Source organism: Halichoerus grypus, chromosome 5 (assembly GCF_964656455.1).
Source record: "Halichoerus grypus chromosome 5, mHalGry1.hap1.1, whole genome shotgun sequence".
NCBI classification, from domain to species: Eukaryota; Metazoa; Chordata; class Mammalia; order Carnivora; family Phocidae; genus Halichoerus; species Halichoerus grypus.
Window position 1 is genome coordinate 127,118,784 of NC_135716.1, and position 21,689 is coordinate 127,140,472.

Consider the following 21,689-nt stretch of genomic DNA (forward strand, 5'->3'; position numbering starts at 1 on the left):
AGAGCCAGAGGAAAGCAGTAACCTAAGGAGATACATTGTGGAGAGAGGAGGTGGTTAATTAAAGGAAACAAAGAAAGGGAGCTTCACACATTTGTTCTAGAAAATCTCCCTCTAAAAGGGGTAGTTCAGAAGCAAACTGTCCTTCCTCTGGATAGAACCTCCATTCCATGGGAAACCGGGAGGACGCCTGGCTTACCCCAGCACTGTCCTGATTATACATACAATCGGCATTACGTCTACTGTCAATCTTTCAGTAAAACTGGTTATTTACTTAATTATTTTTATTTTTTTATTTTTATTTTTTTTTACTCTCTAAGGTATTCCTTTCAACCTAGCTCATAAAAGGATTAAGGCCTGAAGAACCCCAGGCTGGGTGCTGGCTCATTCCCCACAGCTGCCAGAACAGAGGCCTAGAGACAGAGCTGGAGAGACAGGTGCTCTTAGCCAGCCCCTTACCAGAAAGCTTTATGCTTGTATGGCCACTTCAGGCTCCTTGTTCCTGCTTATTCGAAAGAGCCTTGGCAACTTGCTAGGTGGGAAAGAGCACCTATGATTCCAGAATGATTTGGTGGGGAAATGAAGAGGCTGGGGGCTAAAAAAGTGACTAAGTGGAAGTATCATGCTTTTAACTTCTACTGGACTGGCACTGGGCTATCACTAAGCTGTTCAGAGGACTTTCGACTTTGCAACCACAGATCATAAGAAAAGGCTCGGAAGGGTTTTAGAGGTGAGGTTGCTGTTCTGATAGAAATTGCCCTCAAGAAACCTAATTTCTAATCAGGAGGAGGAGAGGGGAGGACAGAGGAGCTCACCACAGACGTGAAAGGAACAATCGGCACTTTCCCCATTTAGTTCCATTTGTGTATGAGCCCACATTACTCACGAGAAGAAAGCAGAGTTGCCTAAACACAGTCACAACCAGGCTCTATATTCCTTCCATTGCTCTTCAAGCCCCCAGTGTCCTCTCTGGGTTGACAGCAGAGGTTCTCAACCTGGGGCAGTTTTGTCCCCCAGGGTACGTTTAGAAATGTCTGGCGACTTTTTCGGGGAGCTGCTACTGGCATCTGGGAGTGGAGGCCGGGAAGCCGTTGACCATCCCACTGTGCACAGGACAGCGCCCACAGAGATAATTCCTTCCAATACCTCAACAGCGCTGAGATCTGGAAGCCTTGATTTAGAGGCTACCCCATCTTGCTTTACTAATTATTTCCTCTTACTGAGGTTAAAAGCAGTAATCATCATACTGAATTTACATGGTTTCCTGCCTGTTTTTCCCCCCCAAATCTGCCTTTCAATGGCAGGACTATTTTGTTTGGCGGAAGTATTCCCGTCTTCCTGGTTAGAATGAGCATGGAGAGCAGGTTTTTCTCTCTTTTTCTTTTTAAGTAAACTCTACCCCTGACGTGGGTCTTAAACTCACAACCCTGAGATCCAGAGTCACAGGCTTTACTGACTGAGCCAGCCGGGCACCCCCAGATTTCTCATTGTTTGAAGGCCACTGGGACCTCAGTATCCTTCCCGTGCACTGTGCCAGACTCTGGTATAAATCGCAGGTTCGCATCTGTGGGCCAGTGTCATACCCACACCAAGAGCATCTATGACACCTTGGTTCTGACTGCAACAAGATGCCCAAACAAAGCACAGAGCACTTGGTATGATGTGGAAAGGAGGCTAAATAACTAAGCACAATATTTTGCAAGCATCTTGATCCAAAGGTCATTACCAATACGTCTTAAAGAAGGTATACTCAGAAGACATCTTGTTGGAATGAAATACACTCTTGAATCCATTTTGTGTGCCAACAAAGAATCTTTAATCACAGAGCTGGACACTAGAGGTAACATAGTAACATAAGAAAATGAACAATATTCTAAAAAATCAAACCCACAGTTCTCAAACACAAGTCTAGATAATTCAGTCTAGGAAAACATTACAATTGTTAAGTGCCCACCACAGACTTAGGCCCCATCTCCAAGTAACGATATAAATTTGTTCTTTCAGTTACAAAATTCAAACCAATTCTTTAAATACATTCTGTCTTGGTCCTTTTGCATTTCATCCCTTAGCCACAAATCCAAAGCCCAACTTGTGGTAGGGAATTAAATAGGACCAGAATAAACAAGCCAATTTAAGGAGACTTTAGAGGGTAAAATATTATAATTGGAAGCAAGCCTGCCACGGTTGGAACTGTTGCTGTCAGTCTGGGGGAAAACTCTCCTTAGGTATCCGCGGAGCGCTGTCAGCCACTGTCCTCAGAGCTGCCGCTATTCCGGCAAGAATGAAAATGCAGCGGGCTCATGGGATCAGACACGTAGCCTGCATCGGAATAGAAGTTCAGCTGTTACTTACCTGCCGTGCGGTCCATCTTGCCATTTTTTTCTTAACCAGCCTCATCCAGTGCACCACAGAGCTGCCAGGCAGCTTCTCCTGGCTCCTGGGCAGAGTCTGGGCAGAGGTTGCTGGCAAGCAGTGGTAAAACAAAGGCAAAATTTAAAATGCAAACAGAGAGCTGAGACCGGAGGAACACAAATGGTGATTGGGACCCAAGCTGGCCAAGACTGGAGTCAAGAAGAGGTCAGTTCAAGAAGGTGGTGTATTGTGATGGCTAAAGCATGGGCTTTCATGTCAGGCAAGTCTGGCTTTAAACCCCGGCTCCACTACTTACTGGTTCTGTGATATTTGTCCACTTAACATTTTTAAGCCTCGGTGTCTTCATCTGTAAATAGGACATTAATTCATAAGGTTGGTAACATACATCAGACCATCCATCCGGATAGTGTATGACACCGTGAGAGTTAAGCAAATGGCGGTGATAAAAAGAAGGGGGAGCTAAGCATAGAGCAAAAGGAAAGAACCACTCGCTACCGCAGGTTGCCTCTGGTTAGGTTTTGTTTTGTTTTTCCTCCCTGAGCGCCCGTTTTTTGTTTTTTTTTTTTTAAAGATTTTATTTATTTATTGAGAGAGAGAGAATGAGAGACAGAGAGCATGAGAGGGAGGAGGGTCAGAGGGAGAAGCAGACTCCCTGCTGAGCAGGGAGCCCGATGTGGGACTCGATCCCGGGACTCCAGGATCATGACCTGAGCCGAAGGCAGTTGCTTAACCAACTGAGCCACCCAGGCGCCCTGAGCGCCCGTTTTTAAGTGGCCATCAAAGCTCAGGTCCAAATACCAGTGGTATTTGATGCTCATTGAAGCTATAGCCCCTGCTGTGTCCAGAGAACACAACTAGTGGCTCAGGATCAGTCCACTGCCCCAGAGAACGCAGGACACGAGCAGGTAAGCAGTTCCTTTTCCCCTGCAAGTAAGGAAGCCATTCGTTCATCGCGTCGGTGAAAATGGGCACATTTGTCAACAGCTATTGCCGCTTCTGCTCCCCTTTGAGAACCAACTCAGCCATCTACAATTTCATCAAGGCATCTAGCAATATGCAGTTGGATAGGTTTATTTATTTTCATAAGAAGGGTCTCTGTCAAAGTCTGTTAGGCGGCACACACACTCCCTTATGCGGAGATCCCGGGACTGTGGCTGACCGTGGGGACCGGGGGGGCGGGGGGGGCCTGGCCCGGGTCAGAGAGGAGGGTGTGGTCAGGGGTGCTGAGATGAGGGGAGGCAGGATCAGGATACACATCACTGATTCCTAATTTTGGGTGGACTTACATAAAATCTACATTTCCTCTTGTCCAGCCTGAAACTGCACCTTTATTCCAGGCACAGACAGATGTTTTAATAAGCCTGTGATCCTTTTATTCCTATCATCAACCTTCTAATGTACCACATGCGATTTTACTGGCCTGTGAGGCTCCTGCCTGCCCCTCTCCCCACGGGACTCCAGGGGAAATGGCCTTGGGAGTGCTCGTCCCTCAGTGCGGGTGCCTCTCCTTTGGGGATGGGGATGGGCGGCAGAGTCAGCGGGGCGTGGGTGCTCACATTTTTATTCATGCATCATTGCCAGAGTTGGACGACAGGCACTTGGGTGGCCGCTCCGCTGAAGAGGGACCCATGTGAAATTTGACCATAGGCTATAGGAAAAGAACCATGTCCGCACGTTTTGTTACTTTAGGGTGAAAGGCCTCAAGTACAGAGAGAATTGCTATGCCTGTAATTTTATCTTCATTCCCTAGCCCTGCTCTTTGGGGGCGGAGAGGAAGAAACAGGTCCTAAAGTAGCTGCTGTTTTACCACAACTGGCTTATGCGATGAAAATGGAGGGCAATTAAAAGTTCTTTCTTGTACCGCGTGATGTTCCTAGAGGGGGATAGTAAATCTATCTCCTTTGTCTGTTGGGGCTCTTGCTCCATCCAAACACCCTAATGTTTTCTTCCACCCCTGGTACACACATGCAGGGGAAAACCCAACTTCTGCATTTCTGCATCACTTCTGTCTTCATCTTGGGGAATGCTACTCAAAGTCTTATTCCTTTAAGAAACAGATCGTTAATGAAATGCTTCGTCTTGAAATGCTTCCTCCAACATGAAAGGAAAGACTTCTGGTCAAGGCACACATTTCAAAGGGTGCCCTATGTTTTGTGGTTGTGTGCTCACATCTGTAAAAGTTTGAAAAAACGATATGATCTCTATAAAAAATGTGATGATGTGACACTTAGAGCACATTTTCCCCTGTTACCAGACTGGCCAATTATGTTGTAAAGCTGATGATAAAAAGCACTCGGCTGCATTCTACACACGTCCTGGGAGTCGGAGCACAAAGTTTCCTTTCTTTAATGTTCCCAAGTAGTTTGTCTGCATCTATCCAGAACAATTTTTTTTTCTTCATTTCTTAAAGGCTTTCTAATGCCTTAGGTGATAATAACTCGGCAAACGAGGTGCATTGGTGAGGATCCTGAAGCTGAGGGCTTCCAAGGTCTATTGCCAACTAAGTCGGAGAACCGGGAACGCATCATCCAATTTATTCTTCCCCAAACCCAGTTCTTGTAATAAATCTGATCTCTTTAACTGACATACATTTTTTTTCAGTCCTCCATATATATTGTCAGGAAAAGTTCCCATGAATAAATGAGCCCATTGTGCTAAAATTCCAATTAAATATAGAGCCTCTCAGGCTTAGAGGTTGGAAAAAGGACATTACAGGCCTCGCACATTAATATGGCAGCTGGTGATAAGGGTGATTACCCAGCCTCTGGCTTCCAGGGGCTGCACAGAACTGTGTTAACTATTTCAAAGAGCTTTATTAATTCCTTCTATAGTAGTCCTGTGTGAAATGGAAACCATCAATGATACCTTCACCTCCTCTCTAGCTTTTTGAGGGGATGGCTGGGTTTACGTTTTACCCTTGGGTACTTGTTAAAGGGGAAGAGCTCCCCCAGCATATGATGCAGTTGTGGAGACTCCTCTCTTGTTTTTGTCCTCCTGACCTACCTGCGATGTGGGGCTTAGAGGTAGTGAACTCAGTAAGGTGGCAACAAGGTGTTTGGAATATCACAAGACTCAGGTGATTGTTTTCATGAGGAGAGTTGTATCTTCTTCCATGTACACACACACTCTGATATACTTGTACAAATACACACTTATGCATACACATTACTAAACTCAAAGGTAAATGCAGAGTTATATAAGACTTATAAGATCAAAGTTCTTACTTTTATAATATAGTACTTTTAAAGCATCCGTCATTTCTCGGCATTATATAAAACAGAATCTTTTCTCCCTTGTTATCAAATAAATATCACCTTCTTAGGGGCAGGTCCCTTAATCAGTCTGAACAATCTATATACTTACCATATTTGTCAACGGGTGAGAACTGGAGACCTCTCTTCATCTCCTCCAAAGACAGGCCTTGAGCAGAACACTGTCCACTAGAAAGTTCCGAGAGACACATGATTTCACACTATGAAAACCATGTGGTGGTTTGCTAATAACATTTTTATAAAACATAATTTATTTACTCAGCATAGATCCCAGAAAACTGACAGTGATACAAGGGTGTTTTTAATGCTACAAGTGACTAGTTGGGAAAGAGTTCAGAATTATTTGGAGTAAGTCAGATTTGGGTGTGAGTCCTGGCTCTTCTGGGGAGGCTACAAAGGGCATGCCACCCGTGCTCAGCCTCAGTTGATTTATCTGTAATATGGGAAAAGTACATAAATAATTTCCAGTTTGTTTTGATGATTAAGTGTAATAAAAAGGAGTGTTGAATCTAAAACCTGAGTTAATATCATTGTAAGCCTTATTTAAAAGGAACTAATAACCGGAACATTATTATCTTAGTAATAATCAATATCAAGAAACCACATGCCAAGAGATATTGTTATTATTATATTGCTATTGTTATAGTGGTAATTATAAGAGATAGTGGTGATAATATTTATTGCATGATCCCAAGGTAGTAAGCATTTACCTCTCTCATCTCACTTAATCCTTATCATTACCAAATCATTTCTGTCATTTTACACGTAAGACAACTGAGGCTGGAGCAGTTAAGTAACTTGTCACACAGGTTTGATAATTGGCTCATCTGTGGTTCAAACCCAAGGCTTTTAGATCCCAAAGCCTGCGTGCTTATCCACTATTCAAATGGGAATTTCTTCCTGTTTCCGGGCCCTCATTAATCCTTCTCTTCCTCCAGCTTCTACTCTTTTACCATAGTGGTTAATGGGGTTGCTTCCTTTTTACCTCTTCAGACTCAAAACCTGAAGCCATTGAAACCCTCACCCTAATATCGAATCACATCTGTCAGTGAATTATATATCTGTGGTCTCTCTTGTGTCCATGTCAGTTTATGCAACTATAAAATGGGAATTATAACAAAACTTGGCTTATAAGGTTAATCACAAGAACTAAAGAATTAATAAGTTTAAAATACTTTGAACAGTGCTAGCATTTAGGAGGCACTCAACAAACGTTACCTACTTTTATTATTTGTCAAGGTCCAACTCAAAGGCAACATTTCCTCAGAGTCTTCTTGGAAACCCCACCCAGCATTTCATACCCCTCTAGTACTTCATACTTCTACCACAGTGCTTGTCAGAGTCTGCCTTGGTGTAGCACCATCTGTATTCGTATGTAGTGAACCCCACTAAACAATAATCCTGGAGGTCAGAGATCCTGTCTGACATCTTTGGATCCCCCACAAGGCTTAGCTGGTACTTTGTAAATAGTTAAGATAATTAAAGTGTGTAAAACAAAGTTATTACAAAATGTTCATTTGAAGAAGTTAGATTTTTCTAAACTCTAATATAAATTCACACTGCTTAATTTACTTAGCTGCCTTAAAATGGCCACATGTTTGGCCTCACTTTCTGAAGAGATAAAGTGAAGTTCTTTCTTAGAGGAAAGCAATGATTAAAAAAAAGAAAAAGTGTTGACTTCAAGTGGGACATGGTATTATCTCAATCAACATTAAGTGGTAAATCACACTCAGTTCTGGGCAATAGAATGTCATTTGAGATATTTTTCAAAATAAACTGTATCCTACTAATACCCTAAAATTTACCTACTAAAGCCTCTTTAGCACTCTAGCTCCTTTTAAGAAATGTGCTGTCCATAGTAGTCTTGGCAACAACAAGATAATAGGGAATAAATATTTTATCATCAGAAAGGCTATCTGGTTTCCTATGAATAAAAGCCCATCTCCAAGCTGTCTTATTTATTCAGTCGCTGAATGCAGTTCATGCCAGGGGACTTAACCTTCCTGCCCAAGAGATACCACATGGGCTGGCTTTGGATGACAGACAGATGGAAGCTAAGCATGCCCAGGTCAAACAAAGCAGAGGAAACCAGACCCTGATCAATGGAACTAGTTGTCCTCAACCCATGCGCATCCAGACTTGAGCGGGAGTTTCACAGAAGCCCGGAGTTTAAGAGACACACCAGCAGGACAGGACCTGTGTTTGCTGAAGTTGTGGTCAGTGAAAATTGGCATGTCCAGTGATGCCGCTGCCCCACAAATTCAATGACAGTAAATGTGAACTAATGGCAGGTAAGAAAAGCACTCAGTTTTGCAGTGTTTCAATATTGCTAGTCAACTACGTAGACTTCTTTATGCTAAGAGGATGCTATATGTCATATATAGGCATATACATGAATGATATAGAATATTATATCGGTAATTTCATGCATATGTTTAATGGGAATATCATGACGTTTTCTCCTTTAAAGAGAACAACAGAATCTTTAGGTTAGTTTTTGCACGCTATGCCATTATATCGATACATCTTATTTAAGCACTAAAAAAGGTTTCAGTTGTTTTAGGCTAAATGGTTCAAATTAGCTCTGTGATGTATATGTAAAGATAAACACAATCATCAGCCATTGTCTCTTACAAAGGTGCACCAGGGAATGAATAATTTATCCAAAATGAAGAGCAGAACTAAAATTCAAAAAATATTTTCTGCTTTTCAATCCAAGCTTTATGGGTATGGACTACCTAGTAGATTGTTAGCTAATTAGGCCAGTTCATACTAAAATCCAAAATATGTAATCTGTATTTTCGTGTGTGCATGCCATGGTTGGTTGGCACAAGCTAGCATGTTTATAGTCAGTCACGTGGTCTGTGAATGGACTTACGCACCCTGAGCAAAGATAAGAACATTCTAAACTAGGAGGCTATGTTGGCTGAAAGGAATGCAGAGATAACAATGTTCAGACAAGCACATTAAGCAAAAAGTATTATCCAAACAGAAGTAAATCAATACGTATGTAAGATTACAGAAGAGCTATGAAAAGTGCAGAAAGTGCTAGCTGATAGAATATACCCAAATATAGCTTCAATTCTTCAGAGCAGGAGTAAGGCAGAGTCTATAAACTAAACTAGTGGGTTAATGTACATTCTAGGCAAAACTCCAGAAAGGAATATTAAAACAGAGTTTTTATGTACACTTAAAAAAAAAAAAAGCACTGATTACTAGAAGCTACCACGGGTTCAGTAAGAAAGAAACATCATGTTAGATTTGCTTTATTTCTTTTTGTTGAGGATAAATTTAGAGGGGAAATCCATAGGCAAGAACATACATCTGGATTCCCGCAGATACTGGACAGAGTTTCTCCTGATTGCTTGGAAGTAAGAAGGGGAGATCTGTGCCAGATGACAAGTGGTTAGATTGAATTGTCACTGGTTAAATAAGTGAAGAACTGATAAAGACTTCAAGTAGGGTAAAAGGGTAAAAGCTGAGCCTTAGACACTGGGAATAGTTAAAAGAAAATATCACATTTCCTGAAGTTAGAATTGTCCCAAAATAGATTGGGTTGTTCTAGAAGGGGATACTGTCCCATCCCATTCCTGGAAGTTTTTGAGTTATGGCTGGGGTACCTCATGGCTGTGGGTTCTATAGAGGGATCCAAATGATGTGACATTCCAGGTCCTTCCATTTCTTATGCTCTATGATTCTTTGGGAGGGATTCATGAACCATATAGACTTTGTGAAACTGGTTTTCATATGTTGGAAAGGCAGAGTGAGATTACATTTCCCACTTAGGCAGAAGATTTTTATCTTCCTCATCTGAAGTGTCTGCTATTTGGCCAGGGCCGAATGCCCGATTTCCACATACATGCACAGCATACCTGGCTACCCATTACTGTTACTACTCGAGGTGGTGTTTGCAGCGTTTTGTCTATACACATTTCATTTCAAGTAGTCACTGAACCCTGATATTTGCCTGAAGGAACCATCTCTTTTGTGGTCTATTTCAAAGGAAGAACCACACTGCCATCGAAGATGAAGCAAACGAAAAGTGTGGAGAAATCCCTTTCACATAAACCCATCATTAAGGATTTGAATGACAGGTTGTGTAAGGCTGGTACTAAAAACTCCTGAGCTGCTTCACAAAAGTTTTTATAGAAGATAAATTTGTAGAATATTCATGTTGCAATGCCTGAGAGGTGGAGAAAAACTCCAAAACACTCTGTCATCTCTTAATCCAGAAAGGTATATTGCTAAGCAAGGCCCGTGAGGAGGTAAGAAAAATACTGTCTAAAGAGAGTCCGGGGAACTCTGATGTCTTCTCTCCAGAGTTGTGGGAGCAGGGCAGGGCCACAACGAGTTCAAATGGCCCCATTTAGAGCCTCAGAAGCAGCCAGGATTGTGGCTTCCAAACTATAGCCTGCCAAATGCTTTTGGTATGGGAGCAATGAATCATAGTTTTGGCTGTGGGATTTCATGAATTCTCAGAATCTTTGCTAGTGCCATAATTGCTTCTGACTGAATTACATTCCAGAGAAGACATCAGGTGGGCATCCAGTCCAAAAGAAACCATTTTTATCACATTCTTCCAAGTGTGGTTTTTGCAGAGCTGGGGACTTTGATTTGGTGAATTATAGCAAATGAATAGAGTCTACATGGCTTGAAAGCAAGAGTGAAATTAAAACAACTAAATAAGAACAAAGAGACACAGAACATTAAGTTCTACCATAATGATATAATAAATGATTTCTTAGATTTGTAGAGGGCTTTGTAGTTGGCACATACTTTTATACTGGTTAGCTTAGAGCATTTTTATAAAATCCCCACGAAGTATCTGGGAAGGCATTAATTTTACCTCCATCCTATACCAGGCTCGAAGTTTGAATAACCTGCAGGAACTCATGGAGCTAACAAGGGGCAGAACCATAACTTGAACAAAATGTCTTCAGACTTCCAGTCCATGCTCTTTCTTGTAAAGCACACTACATTTAATAGCAGCGCATGTCAAACATGTTGGTCTGTTACCATATGGGGAGCTCCCCGAATTAGTCATGAGTTACAGAGTTTTGGACCCTCTGCATATAAAGACCAACACTACATTGCTAATAGAGAAATACCTTTCATCATCATAGAGAAACCAGAATCAGCTTTCTCATGTCCTGCTTAGTTAGATCTTTTTAAAAAAAGTTTTACTTTCCCCATCCAACAACGGCTTACCTGTCCATGAGCGAGGATGCCAAAACTTGAGACATACACGCTAAGCTTTCTAAATGAGATGCTTATGCCTCCCCACAACCCTCTGATCTTGTGCAAGGTTTCCTAAGCTGCATGCATGGATTCATCTTCCTAAACAGTGCCCTGGCTATGTTGAACAAAAAACCATTAGGTTACTCGTGTGATTAAAGCCTTCAGGCACAACCTTCTTGCCTTCAAGTTGGTCCAATTAGTTTTTATGCAGCTAAAGATGCCTTCAGGCTACCGGTAACCCTAGAAGATTTAGTCATTTGGACTTTGCAAAGTCAACACCATTCAAGGCCTCACAGCTTTGCAAATATGCTTTGTGGTTTGTTAGGATTTTTTCTGGCCATCTGTCAGAATGATGTTACTTATGAAAGAATATTAGCAAGGGGATCAATGGCATATGCACCTTTATCCCCTTCCTCAAGAGGAATGTATCGAGTTAAAAGTCATTTCTTTCACTCAAAATGAAACACATACAGGTAACATCTAACCAGAATTTCAGTTCTTTGACACCAATCTAAGGGACTAATAGAAAGAAAAGGCAGAGAAACAGCCTGCTGTGATTCCCTAATAAAGGTGTTTAGAAAGGAAAATAAATGCTTTGCCACAGAAAAGGCTACTAGAGTCATCTGGCTTGTTCCTTTTGGCATTTAGCCGAAAACAAATAGATCTATTTAAAACAGATCTGTCACAAAGGATAAATGCCTTTCTATGCTTTGCAATGTCTATGTAGCCCACCTTTTCTCTGGCCAAAAGAGAAAGACGACATTTCTATTAGAAATGGGATCACCTTTGGCCTAACTTTGAAATAGTCCAGTCAGACTCTTATGAATAAGCATTTGTTAATTTTTCAGCTAAGTTCAACATATTTATTTATTCATGATTTCATCCTGGCTGTTTTCAGAACATTATTTTGTCTTTGTCAATATTCCCTACTTGATGACATCCTAAATTAAAACAAATTTATTGCTCCCATTACAGTGAATGGGCAATGGCCAAAGTATTTAATGGGGCCAGAGGTCAGTGCAAAATATCTCTTTCAGGAAAATCAAACCCATCAGCTTTCTTTCAATGGCAAATGTCCCCAGGCTATAAAAGGCCTGAAAGACTTGGCAATGGGTCATGGCTCTGTTTGAGCCATTAGGCAAATATCCAAGGTCTCGGCTCCCCCATTTTTAAGGGAAAAAGCAATTAGGAAAATAATTATGAATAAGAAAAAATGCAGCAAGAATTGAAACTGTGTGCTAGTTCCTTGATGGCTCATAAATTTTTAATGCGCTCAACAGTAACCTAACAATACCACCGCCTCTCAATTTACCTATACTTTCAGCAGATATAAATGAGGAATCGTGCAGTCCCGTAGGAGGAGGACTTTGCATGCCTTGACTGCTAAAACTGAGGCCTGTCCTTTAAATACAGCAAAATAAAATAAAATAAAATAAAATAAAATAAAATAAAATAAAATAAAATAAAAATAAATACAGCAAAAATATCTCTTATCCTTCACTTTTTGTACTATCATCCAAAAAAGGGAACGTATTTTAAACTTTAGAACTAGGAGATCTTGGGAGCATGACGGTCATAAAAGCTCACGTCTCACTCCTCCATTTTCCCACCTCCCATTTTACCAAGAAGGAAGTCGAAGCCTTGTGAAGTGAAATGACTTATCCAAGTTCATATATCAAAGCTATCGTGAAGTCAGGAGATAACCTGGTGTTCTAAACTTGTAGTCTTCTTTGATAATTTTTATTCCTATTTTTAAGGAGAAAGGGGAAACAAACATTTGTTGCCTACCTGCTAAGTGTCAGGGACTCTGCTAGATGCCTTACAAATCTTACTGCGTTTGCTCCGTCTAACAACCCGTTTTACATGTGTGGAAAAGGAGTCTAAGTCTTGTCCAGGATCACACAGTTGTAATTCAAACACAGGCCAGACAGCATACAAATCATCTGCTTTTCTTAACTGGGTTAGCTCTAGAAAACATTCTAAATTTATAACTATAACTTTGTCTCTCTCCTTCTCTCCGTGTTGATTATCAAGCACAATGCCAGGTGCGGTGCTAAGTGCTAGGAACACAGGTATGAGTGTGATGGACACGGACTCTACCCTTTGGGGTAAATAGAAATGTAGACATGCACAAGTAAACTTCAATGCCTGGGGACACAGTACATACTATAAAGGGTACCCTACCTTCACAGAGGAAATGAAGGACCAGCAAGGGTTCTCGAGGGGAGGGGACTTCTGGGATAGGGATAGGTTGGGGCATGTGCAAAGACCTAGGAAATCAAATGGCCAAAGTGAATATATAAAATTTTAACTTTTCATTTTGAAACAATCTCAAAATGAACGAAGGTTGCAACAATGGTACAATTTTTTCTTTTTTAAATCCTGAACCATTTGAGAGTAAGTTGCCAATCTGATGCCTATCATTTCCCAAATACCTTAGTATATTTCTAAAATAAAGACATTCTCCTATATAGCCTAATATAATAATTTGATTTCATCTACTCTCAAGCTCCATTCAAGTTTTGCCCATTATCTCAGTAACGTTCTTTACAGCAAAAGGATCGGATTCAGTATCACATACTGCATATAGTTGTTCTGTTTCTTTAATTTCCTTCAACTGGAGACAGTTTTTCAGTCTTTACTTGAGTTTCATGACTCTGAACATTTTTGAATGACAAGCCAGGTATTTCGCAGAATATCCTTGAATTTAGTTTTATTTGAGGTTTACTAACGATTAAATTAAACTTATGTATTTTTGGTGAGAAGCATCACAGAAGCGATGCTGTGTTCCCTTCATTGTATCCCATCACATTTTCATTTGTCCTGTTACTGTGTTCTTAATTTTCATTAGTTGATTTAAAGTGGTGTCTGACAGGACCCTCTACTACAAAATGACTCTTTTTATAATGAATAAGTATTTTGTGGGGAGTTACTTTGAGACTATATAAATATTCCATATCTCAACCAAATTTCAATATCTTCATTTATTTATATCTATATGGATTTAAAGTTCCTATTTTATTCAATGGATTATAACGTTAATGTCATTATTTTGATGCTTAAATTATCTTACAGTTGGCAAGCAGGAGCCCCTTTAATCTGTCCCTTTGATATACACTCATCTCTGAGTATCTCTTTACTTTCTGGCACCAGACCTCCAGGCCTATTTTGTGCATTCCTTGTCCCAGCCTTGAAATCTGCCATTTCTCCGAAGTACACTGCTTCCTTTTTGTGGAGAACAGTATTAAGAAATCAAGATCTAGGTGCTTGGTGTGTTCCTTGTTGAAGTGTTGCCGCTCCCAGACCCTCTCACTGAGCAGGTAGAGGTGAAGAACATGCATGTATATACATCCATGGGTAAATACATTTAGACCTCCCCACCACCCTCGAATCAGACATTCATACCTTTCTCTCTAGTCTAATCTAACATCACAGTGTCCATTCTAGTTTTCTCCCTTTCCATGTTTGTAATGCCCTTCTCCGACAGTGAGAAACCTGGTTCCCATTATCCTTAATATATTTACTTGTTTGATCATTGCTCCCAAATGTACAAATCTCGGTGCTGTCACACCCCCATCCCTCCGCACATATGCGGACGTCTTCCTTTACCCCACGTGGGCTCCACTGTTGTTTCCATGTGGCTGCTTCCCTTACCCGCTTGTGTTCTGACACCCTCGTCTGGGCTATTTCCCACCTGTGTGCCCCAAGCAAGTGTCTCCTCACCTACCTTGGGCTCCAGTGCTCAGCACTAAGCTGTGCCCATGTGATGCCCTCCCCACCCTGTGTGGGCTCCAACCACTAAGCTGTGCCCATGTGATGCCCTCCCCACCCTGTGTGGGCTCCAACCACTAAGCTGTGCCCATGTGATGCCCTCCTCACCCTGTGTGGGCTCCAACCACTAAGCTGTGCCCATGTGATGCCCTCCTCACCCTGTGTGGGCTCCAACCACCAGCACAGGGCTGCCTACACTTATACTCTCTTCACCACCCTCATGCTCCAACTCCCCACACCAGGCACCTTCCCGTAACTGACGCCCTTCTCAATCTGCACCGAACCACTGTGGCCACCACCTCCTTGCATGAACATCCTTCCCACTGTGCATGGGCTGACACATCACGTGGGGTCACTGCTTCACTGACCCCTCTCACGGATGTCCTCCTTCCCAAGCTTGGACTCTGACCTCCCATACCAGGTTTCTCTCCCATATGGATGCCTTCCTTACTGTACCTGGGCTCTAGCATCTTGGCTGGGTAGCCCCAAACCCTCATGGAAAACCTTCCTTCCTCCCACTCTCGCTCTGACACCTCAGGCCAGGCAGCTGCCACCCACCACTCTCGCCATCCACATGGACATTCTCTGTACCCTACTTGGATTCAGACATCCTGTTCCACATCCGATGGAGAAGTCAACCTCGCTCAGCCCTATCTAATGGTTTTTGGACTAAACCATTTAGGAAGAAAGGGGAAGGGAAGAGGAGTAACCAGGATGAACTTTTAAAAATGTTAATCAGATCATGTCATGTTCCTGCTCAAAATCCCTCAGTGACTGCCCAACACATTCAGATGACATTCTAATGCCCTGTTCTGGCTGATGAAGCCTTTGTGGTTTGGCCTCTACCTACCGGGGGACTTCAGCCCGTAACACTCTCCCCTGCCTCCTATCTAGTGTCCACAACAGAGGCCTTCTATTTCTCCTCTTTTTCCTGTCTCTTGAACTCTGCACTTCCTTTTTCGCCCTGCTGAATGCTGCTTCCCAGGCCCCTCCTTGTTTTCATCATTCTAACCACCCCATCTAAACTAGCCTTCCAGTCACTCTTTATCCCATCAGCCTGTTCTAACTGCCTGCATAATACTGGCCACCACCTCATTTTCTCGGGTATTTGTTCATTGTCATCTGTGTAACCAGATACAGTACTCTGCCTCGATCTACTTGGGAAGTCACCTTTAGAATTTTCTATACACGCTCAAGGTTTCCTGTGTCTGTCCTTACAGGGGTGGGGGGTAGATAGCTAATTCTCCTTCCCACCCACCCAAATGAGCCTCCATCCGTGAGGAACAAGAGTTGGTGGATAAATACTCTGGCATCCTTGCTCCTTGTTGGGAAAATTCTGAGACATGGTCTATACCCTCAGAGCATACAACATGAAATTAAGCCTTAGTTGCTCACAACAGTGACTTACTCATTAACGTACCCCTTTATTTACTTTTCTTTCCTTCACTGTGCTTGAGATCATATCCCAGAAAAATAACTTTCACTCGAATCCTTGTCTCATGGTCTGTTTTTCGGAGGAGCCCAAATTAAGATGGCCTGCCTCCTCTGACTAGAATGTAAGTTTCACGACAGCAGGGACTTGTCTCATGTACTACTGTGTCTCGAGTCCCAGCGCCTTAAACTAATTGTCATGAACTAGGCATCCAACTTATTAAATTAATGAGTAGTGATTCCTCCCTTGCAACTTGACTCGTGTTTACCTTTATTTACTTCTGATTCAGTGGCCAGCCTCCTTCCATTTCTTTAGCCACTGCCCAAGAACAGCCTGCATTCACCTGTTATTGGAACAGTGACCTCTGCCGAAGGCTCCCTATTCCTGTTTCCTGTCCAGCCTATTCCACCCTCCACATCATTGCCAGAGAAATCTGCGAATGGTTCTTTGTTAGGGTATCCTCATCCATTCAGTGGTTTTCAGTACAGTCTTATGGATATGAAAGTGAAATGGAACACCACGGAGAGTCTTCAAACTTGGCTTCTGGGATAGAGGTGATGGCCATATGGAAAGGAAGCAGGAACCACAGTGGCCTCAGTGCTGCCCGAGGCATTTGTTCTCGCCATCGGCAGAATGCATATTCATCTGATCAACAAGTGCACTGTGGATTCTTTATCAGGAGGGATGCTGCCTTATGAATCTTTGTGTCCCTGGGGCCCTCACATAGCACCTGGCATTGGCCAGTTGAAGTAAATGTGTGGACTTCTTGAAGGTAGCCTTATTATTTTTCCACTGGGGAGATGAGTTTCCAATGTATGCAGTTTCAGAGCTCTGACTTGAAAAAAATTGGATTTTTTAAGTTTCCAGAACAGGGGTCAGAAAATGTTTCCTGTAAAGGGGCAGATAGTAAATATTTTAGAATTTGCAGACCATAGGGTCTCTGTTGCAACTATTCAACTCTGCTATTGTAGCACAAAAGTAGACATAGACAATATGTAAACCAATGAATGTGGCCGTGTTCACAAAAACTTTACAAAAACAGGCAGAGAGTTAGATTTGGCCCGTGGGGCACAGTTTATCAACCTCTCCTTTGGAGCAATAGATAAACCCTATATGTGGTGCTTCTCTAAGCTGTCTTCCCCCCTTTGGGCCAAACAATGCAATCTCAATGAAAGTAGGATCTCCACTCATCTTTCATTTCAGTAGTTCCTCTTAGAAGAGGAATAATAAAGACTAAAATACATGAGCTAATGGCAAAACAGAAAAGAAATATAGTGTACATTTATTCCATGTTTACCATATATCAGACTTGTACAAATCGCATTCTCGCTTAACATTCACTGCGACATTATGAAGGAGGTGATAGTCTTATTTTCATCCTGTAGAAAAGACACTTGAGACTTAGCTCAACTAACTTGCCTCAGGTCACACAGCTTATAAGTAGTCGAACTTGAATTTGAACTCAGGCCCGTCTGAGCCCAAGCTTTTAACCACTATTTTACAATAGTGGCCCCTGGGTGGCTACAGAAGTAAAAATTACAAAACCAATTTTAGTGACAGAAGATAAAAGCGGCAAGTTGATAGGCGCCTACAAAGCAGTACATATTCGTTTCCCGTTTTGGACTGAGGAAGGTTCAAAGGCCATCTCCTGTTGATTGAACATCTCCAGGCTCTGTTGTGTGGATTCGGATCCCTGCAAGAAATTCCATATTCCTTTGTTCTTTATGACAGGCCAGTCTGAATGGAAAGATTTGAAAACTCCCTAAACTCTTTGAACATGTAGAACATTGATGTTCACAAACCATTTGAAACACCCTAAGGAGGTTACAAAATTACAAGCAATGTTTTTTTTGTTTGTTTGTTTTAAGTGAATGTATTCTAAACCGCTGGGACCTTTTGCCTCATCATACAACACCAAAGCTTTCCCTGCCTCCTCTGTGTATTCTTTGCTGTCAGACCCTGAATAATAAAATGGTATTATGTTGCTAGGGTGCCTTGTTCTTATTGAAAAGTTCTTCTCCTGCCAGTAACGTGGGGGGCTCTTACCCTACTCTGGTGTGATGTGCTGCAAAGCTTCTTTGAATCCTGGGGCTACCCAGGGTTTGATATTTCCCGCTGAGCCCACCACTGCTCCTGCCTTCTGTTTCGGCAGGAACACGACTGTGGTTCTGTACGAAGTGTGCTGTGGTGGGCTGCATAGCTGGAGCTCCATGGTTAGTTTCAGGTTGGTATTTATTAAGCCTTGTTATGGAGCACTCCCGACTGCATCCGCCTTCCGAGCAGGAGCCGTGTTCTGTTATTTTACCTCTGTGGCCCCCGCAGCTGAGGCCTGGCATGGAGTTTGCTCTCAACCCAGATTTAATAAATGAATTTGATGGAACTCCCTGAATTCACAGACATGATCTCACCTCAGGGAATTTGCAGTTACTGTTCCCACAATCTGGAATACTCTTCCCTAGAGGCCTATGGATTTTGAATTCACTCTGTTCACATCTTTGCTCACATGTTATCTTCTGGGTGAGGTCTTCCCCGATCTTTCTGTTGAAAAGTGCAAACCACACATCTTTCTGCACTCCCTATCCCTCATCCCTGCTTTAGTATACTACATAATTTTCTTTAAAAACAAAAGTCTGTCATTTTCCTCCCCCACTAGAATAAAAAGCTCCAGGAGGGAAGGGATTATTTTGTCTGTTTTATCTGTTGCTGTATTGCAGAACCTAGAAGTGTAAGCTCTGAATAAATATTTGCTAAATGAATGAATGAACGAAAGAATGTCCACAGCCCTCAGAAGTGAGAAAAATGGAAAACTGCTTATGAGTTTCTTTCTGGAGACATTTATGTGGCTTTTTGCTGATGCATTTTCTTGTACCATTTTTAAACGGGAAAGGGCTTGGGGAGGCCCTGCAGTCCACCATCAGTTGGCCCTACCTCAGGTCTGGCCACAGCCAACGGGACTAGGCAGCAGCCCTGGAGTCCGTATAGAGAGCCTGCACCCCTCTCCTGGAAGGGCCAAACCCCTCTATTCTAGGCAGGCCCACAGAGGCATCCCCTCTGCAGATACCCATAACCAGCTGAACGGGGCAGACATCGGGCTATTAAAATACCCAATAGGCTCCTCTGAATGCTTCCAAATACTATCTGGTATCAATTATCACATAGTTACCGTGTGCTTTAAAGACTTTTCACATAGAAGAATTCACTGGAGATTTTGTGGGCACTGCAGCAAAAAAAAAAAAAAAAAAATTACTCAACTGTGTTTGTGGCTGAACAACTGGGCTGTGGCCAAATGCCAAAGTTTTGCAAAAGCACTTCTCTAGTGAAAGCAGGAACTCCACATTCACCTATGCCTTTGGAACCGTGGCTTAGGAGAACTGCCTCGTTCTCTTAGATATATGACCTAGAGGACAGCAGAACACGAACACCACACTCACAATTCTATGCTACATGACTTTACAAAGCCAGATGTTTCACAGAAGTATCAAGTAGGATAATGTTTCTAAAAAAAGTTTTTAAAATCGTGTTAGAACATCTATTTCACATATATGTTTAAAATCTCATTTAACCTTCTTCCCAGCAACCATGTGGGATGGATATTATTATTATCATCGTCATTATTTTTGTGAAGAAACTAAAGAGCAGAAAGGTCAGGTACTTGGCCTGAGGTGAGTGACTGGGCCAGTAAAGGGAGGAATCAGGACACACACGCTGAGCCCCACTGTTGTTCTACTTCAGTGTTACTGCGGGACGGGCAGTCCTCTGATCTGCTGGAGTGAAGTGATTTACGTGGGTTCTTCCCCTCTCATTAGTAATTTGGACTTTTCAATTTCCAGTGGACAATTGGGCTCGGTGTTAGAAATTTGGCTTTCTGGGGGTGAGCCTATTGATGCTTTGGATCATGCAAAGCTGAGTTTTAGGTATTCACAGTCTCATCCTGAATTCCCTCTGTAGGCAAATAGACAATGTTTCCACTAACAACAGGGGCTAAGGTAAAAAGACAACAGATTCTGAACCTGAAAAAAACCACCAATTTTAATCCAGATTTGATTCCATAATATTCCAGACAAAAAATGAATGTTATTCTGGGATTGCTTCCTTACCTACTGGGGACGTGCATGTGCACACACACACAACACACACACTTTAAAGACTTAGAAAACAACTGCTTTACATTTTTGGAATATGTGGGGGAAAGTCAGATTCCCTCTTTTTCATGCTGTTTTTTAAATATATAATATCCTCGGGAGTAAGTCTTCTATACTGTGTTGGGAGAATGAATCATGCAACACCCACTACAAATATCCCCCAAGCACCACTCTGGAAGTGTACCCCTTCGTCTACCTCTTAATATAAGATGCCCCAATGAAAGGAAACTGCGTCTGGGGAATGGGTAATCTGAGCTGCCCCAGCTTCCCAGAGGAATGCTAGGAACACACTTCCCTTATTTATGCATGGTGCAGAAGCTGTCTCCTTTGGATTCTGGCTCTTAGCAAGTGCAAGCAGCAGCTCCAGGCACAGAACTGCCCCAAATGTCTCTCTTTGAAGCCCCAGAGTCCACAGCCTTCTATTTGTGTCTGGCTCTGATTCATCATGGGCCTGAATGCTTCTCCTGCTATGTTCAGCTTCCAGTAGAGCCTGAAACAGATTTTTAAAAAGAACAATCCCTGGCCAGTGAATCTCAGCATGAGAGAGTAGGAAAAGTGAGAAGGCTGGGAACTGAGGCAGATAGTAATTACTTCCTATGACCTGTCTTTGGAAGGATATCGATATATCTCCCTCATCTGGATTTTTTGCTCTACCCGGATCCCGGCTACCTGTTTAGACAATTAACAACAGTTGGATGCAGACCCACAATCACTCTGGGCTTTGGAGGAGTTATGATTCATAGCCGAAATGGCATTAAAAAGAGACCAGCACAGGTTTTGAAGAAATTTCTACTTATTTTCAGGATCAAAACACTTAAAAATTTTATGTAGAAATAACTAGAAACATCCATTCACAATTTATTCATTCATGTATTTGCCTGTTAGACCCCGTGCCCCTCTTATCATAAAGTTTATAATGCTTTGCCAAAATGGTCTGTTCAACAACTCTATGAGGGCAGGGATTGGGTCCACCTTGACGATCACCATATCCTCTGTGCCTGGAAGATAGTGGGTCCTTACCAATTATTTGCTAAGCAAAAGAACGAAGAAAGGAAAGAAATGAAAAAGGCTTCTTGAAAATAGTAGCATTTAATATAGAATGTGTGTGTGTGTGTGTGTGTGTGTGCGTGCACATGTATATGATTAGGTAGGAATTTATTGTTCTGGAATATATATTTCATATAACAGCTAACAGTTACTGAGCAGTAACTATGTGCCAGATATTGTTTTAAAGTTTATGGACATTGTTTCACTTAATCTTCTCAATAATCATGAAGTGAGTACTATTATTTTCCTTGTTTTATAGATAGGGAAGCAAATGGAAAGAGGTTAATTAGTTTGGCCAATATAATGTATAGGAAATGGCTTTGCCAGAATGCGACCCAGCCGGTGTGACTGGAGGAATGTGCTCCTTATCACAACTGTACCCGGGCTCCATCTTTGTCACAATCTCACCTCTGCAAA

The 21,689-nt window shown here is 42.1% G+C and overlaps 1 protein-coding gene across 1 annotated transcript in view; it reads right to left on the reverse strand.

The window, feature by feature from the left end:
• Positions 1 to 1,841: 1,841 nt before the first annotated feature.
• The window catches only part of TNNI3K (TNNI3 interacting kinase), a 303,991-nt gene continuing 284,143 nt past the window's right edge, over positions 1,842 to 21,689 (reverse strand). Inside the window, exons 24-25 of the mRNA XM_078072905.1 lie at positions 5,734 to 5,810; positions 1,842 to 2,316 (exon numbers count right to left, since the gene is read on the reverse strand). Coding sequence (XP_077929031.1) covers positions 2,240 to 2,316; positions 5,734 to 5,810 — 154 coding nt within the window. The 3' untranslated portion in view covers positions 1,842 to 2,239. The remainder of the gene's footprint in view (positions 2,317 to 5,733; positions 5,811 to 21,689) is intronic.